At 64.9% G+C, this 3313-nt stretch overlaps 1 protein-coding gene across 1 annotated transcript in view; it reads left to right on the top strand.

Moving 5' to 3' along the window:
* The first annotated feature begins 759 nt into the window (after positions 1-759).
* Fbn3 (fibrillin 3) overlaps positions 760-3313 on the top strand; it is a 57219-nt gene continuing 54665 nt past the window's right edge. The window contains exons 1-4 of the mRNA XM_033759401.1: positions 760-1202; positions 2210-2407; positions 2482-2607; positions 2721-2846. Of these exons, the coding sequence (XP_033615292.1) occupies positions 1040-1202; positions 2210-2407; positions 2482-2607; positions 2721-2846 (613 nt within the window). The 5' untranslated portion in view covers positions 760-1039. The remainder of the gene's footprint in view (positions 1203-2209; positions 2408-2481; positions 2608-2720; positions 2847-3313) is intronic.

Raw genomic sequence — 3313 nt, 5'->3', positions numbered from 1 at the left:
GGTCACATCACGCTCCCCGCCCCCAAGGCCCAACGTGTGTGGCTCCCGCTTCCACGCCTACTGCTGCCCCGGCTGGAGGACGCTGCCCGGCGGGAACCGGTGTGTCGTGCGTGAGTGCGGCGCCTCCAGGAAGCGGGGTGCACACGGCGGGCGCTGGGCCTCACCCTGCCTTGGCCTTAGCTTCCTTGGCCCGGAAACTCCCGGCCTGTGCCCATGTCTCTGTGGGTCTCCGTCCCTCCACGTTTCTCTCTCTGTCTGGCTCCCTGCTCCCTGGCTTCTGGGCTCCATTTTTGACTCTGGAATCAGAGTCCATTCCTAGGAGAGGCCCTGGCCCTGCGTCTAGGTCCCCGACCCTCTCGCCGCTGGCCTGGGGCTCAGCACCCCCGTCCCAAAGCCGCTCTCCTGGGCTCTAGCAGAACCCGGAGCTGGGGACTTGAGCTCCGTGACCCGACCGTGTGTGTGTGTGTTGGTTGTGCGTGTGTGCACTCTCTCACATCTGGGGATGCGCGTGCCGTAGGGTCCACCTCAACGCCAGGCCTGCAGGGGACCCGGAGTGGGGCTTTCGCGGGACTCAGGTCCTGCCTGCCCTGCCACCCCGGCTGTGGGTTCCCCCGCGGGCGGGACTTCTGCTCCCAGCCCAACCTGTGCACCTGCGCCGAGGTAAGCTGGCCCTCAGCTGCGGGGTGAGCCCAGGTGAGCAGGAGAGGGATGGGGTTTCAGGGTTCCGCGTGCCAGCGGGTGGGCTTGGCTAAGAGAAGGCAGGGCTGGCAGTGCGGCCTGTGTCCCTCCGCGTCGTAGGGCCGGGGTGCAGCGTGACCCGGGCAGCTGCCATGGGGAGACCTGTCTGTGCCCGAGGGGCTACACAGCCCACGTGTGTGGGCAGCGTGAGTACCCGGGCCGCCCCATGTGTCACTGAGGGTGGTGACTGCAGCCACCCTCCGGTCGCCCCGTGTCCCTCTGGGTGACCTGAGAGGGAGGGGGCACACGCGCTGCCGGTGCCTGCGCTCGGGCTGGCCCAGTCGTGTGACCCCCGGGTGGAATGGCTCGTTCCAACCGTGCTTCCTGTTGCTGCGGGACCCCGGTCACCCGCCGCTGCTTCTCCACAGCTGTCTGTGATCTTGGCTGCCACCACAGGGGCCGCTGCGTCGGGCCCAACCGCTGCGCCTGTGTGTTCGGCTTCCTGGGGCCTCAGTGCGAGAGAGGTACAGATGGGGACGGGGCGGCAGGGATGTGATGCGGCCGGCCCCAGAGGGTCCAGCTGCCCTCTTTCCTGCCGCCGGGGCAGCCTGAGGACATCGCCCTCGTTTGCTTATCGGGTCTCCAAAACATCTGTTACTCGCTGGCTCTGAGGGAGGCCCTGTGTTGGAGCCTCTGGGGAGAAGCCGGAGTCCGAGGGCTGGGAAGAATGATCTGGAAACAAAACCCGGACCCTGAGGGTTGGACGCTACAAAAGGGTGGGAAAGAAGGGTTCGGAAGCTGGGAGCTCCGGGAGAGCGGTCAGGGCGGGCTTCCTGGAGGAAGCCCCCCCCCCCCCCCCCCCGCGGGCTGAGTCTTACAGGCTCCCTCCCGGGAAGGGCAAGCTCCCTTTTATTGACCCCAGGTCGTCATCACGGGGGGAGGCCGAGTCACCTGGAGTGAGTTGGTGACGCAGTGGTGTCAGGGAAAGTTCTAGGGGGAGGGGAGTCCAAACAGGAGAGGGTGGAGGGGGCAGGGTGGCTCCCAGGGCCCTGCCCCCCTCCCAGAGAGCCTGGGGTGGGCGTGGCTGCGGCGATCTGGACCAGGGCCATCCCAGTTATTGGAAACATTTGCTGGGTGGGGACGGGGAGTCACATCCGGGGAACCCCTGGGGCCACCTTGGGCTGGGCCCTGGACTTCCGGATGTGATGTTGTGAGCCTAGAACTCCTGGGCAGATGGTAGGGCCCTCCAAAATCTGGGAGACTCAGCAGAGCCAGGTGTGTGCTCACAAATGAGACCCAGGGACTCAGGTCCCTCGTTAGGGGTGGGGTCCAGACATACATTGAGCTTTGTGGGCCTAGAGACCCTAGCTGTGCTTTGGGGGAATTAGGGGTTTTGAAGAGTGAATAAGAGTTCGTTTGGTATGGAAAGGAAGGAAGGCATTCTATCTGGGAAGGGGACAGCATGCATAGTCTTAAGGTCAGGGACAAAGCCAGGTGTGAGGCTAGCTGTCTCTGTCTGTCTGCCCCACAGACTACCGCATGGGGCCCTGTCTTAGCCAGGTGGGCCCCAAGGGGTGCCAGCACCAGCTGACCAGACTCGTGTGCAGCAAAGCACTCTGCTGTGCCACCGTGGGCCGTGCCTGGGGCCTCCCGTGCGAGCTGTGCCCTCCCCAGCCACACCCCTGCCGCCGTGGCTTCATCCTCAGTATCCACACGGGGGCCTGCCAAGGTCAGTCGTGGGCCTCAGAAGCCTTGGTTCCTCCCTCCGACGGGCCTCTCACTCCCTGGACTTTGTCTCTGCAGACGTGGATGAGTGCCAGGCCATCCCAGGCCTGTGCCAGGGGGGCCGCTGCATCAACACTGTGGGCTCCTTTGAGTGCCGCTGCCCGGCTGGACACCGGCTCAGTGACAGTGGCGCTAAGTGTGAAGGTGGAGGACGGCCTGGGATCTCCTCTTGCGCTGGGCAGCCAGGCTCCCCTCCAGGGAGGCAGAGGGGTCGGGTCTGCAGCGGGGCCTGGCTCTGACTGCCTCTGCTTTTGCAGATATAGACGAGTGCGTCAGTACCCCCAGCCTCTGCTTTGGGGGTGCCTGCATCAACACCGTCGGGAGCTACATGTGTACCTGTGCCCAGGGCTTTGCCAGCAGCCTGGATGGCACCCACTGCCTGGGTGAGGTGGGCAGGGACAGGGTGGGGAACAGACGGGCCCCGTGGTCCTTGGTCACTCTGGCCCTCGGCTCTGTGTGCGCTCCTGCCTTTCTGGACCCCGGTTTCCTCCCCTCTGGCAACCTGGCTTCCTACCCATCGGCCTGTGTGCTGTCACTCTGTGCTGCCACGGACCCCAGTCTGGGGTCCCTCCCACTCCACATCTCTGTGCCCTTGCGTGCTCTGCTCTCCTGCCTTGGCCTCTGGGCTCCACGGCCCACTCCCAGGCCATGTCCCTCTGCCCCTCAGACTCCCTTTCTGGATCGTTCCCAACGACCACCCGCTGATCCTTTAGCCTAGATCGGCCCTCCTGTGACACTTTGTCTCCTGGCTGACTTCTGACCCTCTAGCCTCCGTCTCTATGACCCCTGACTCTGACTTTCAAGTCAAAGCCCCGCTCTGACCCTCTGGCTTTCATCTCTATGCCCCCCC

This window comes from Fukomys damarensis, unplaced genomic scaffold (genome assembly GCF_012274545.1).
Source record: "Fukomys damarensis isolate Sample0158 unplaced genomic scaffold, DMR_v1.0_HiC HiC_scaffold_37, whole genome shotgun sequence".
Lineage (NCBI taxonomy): Eukaryota > Metazoa > Chordata > Mammalia > Rodentia > Bathyergidae > Fukomys > Fukomys damarensis.
This window is presented reverse-complemented; position numbering and strand designations above follow the sequence as displayed.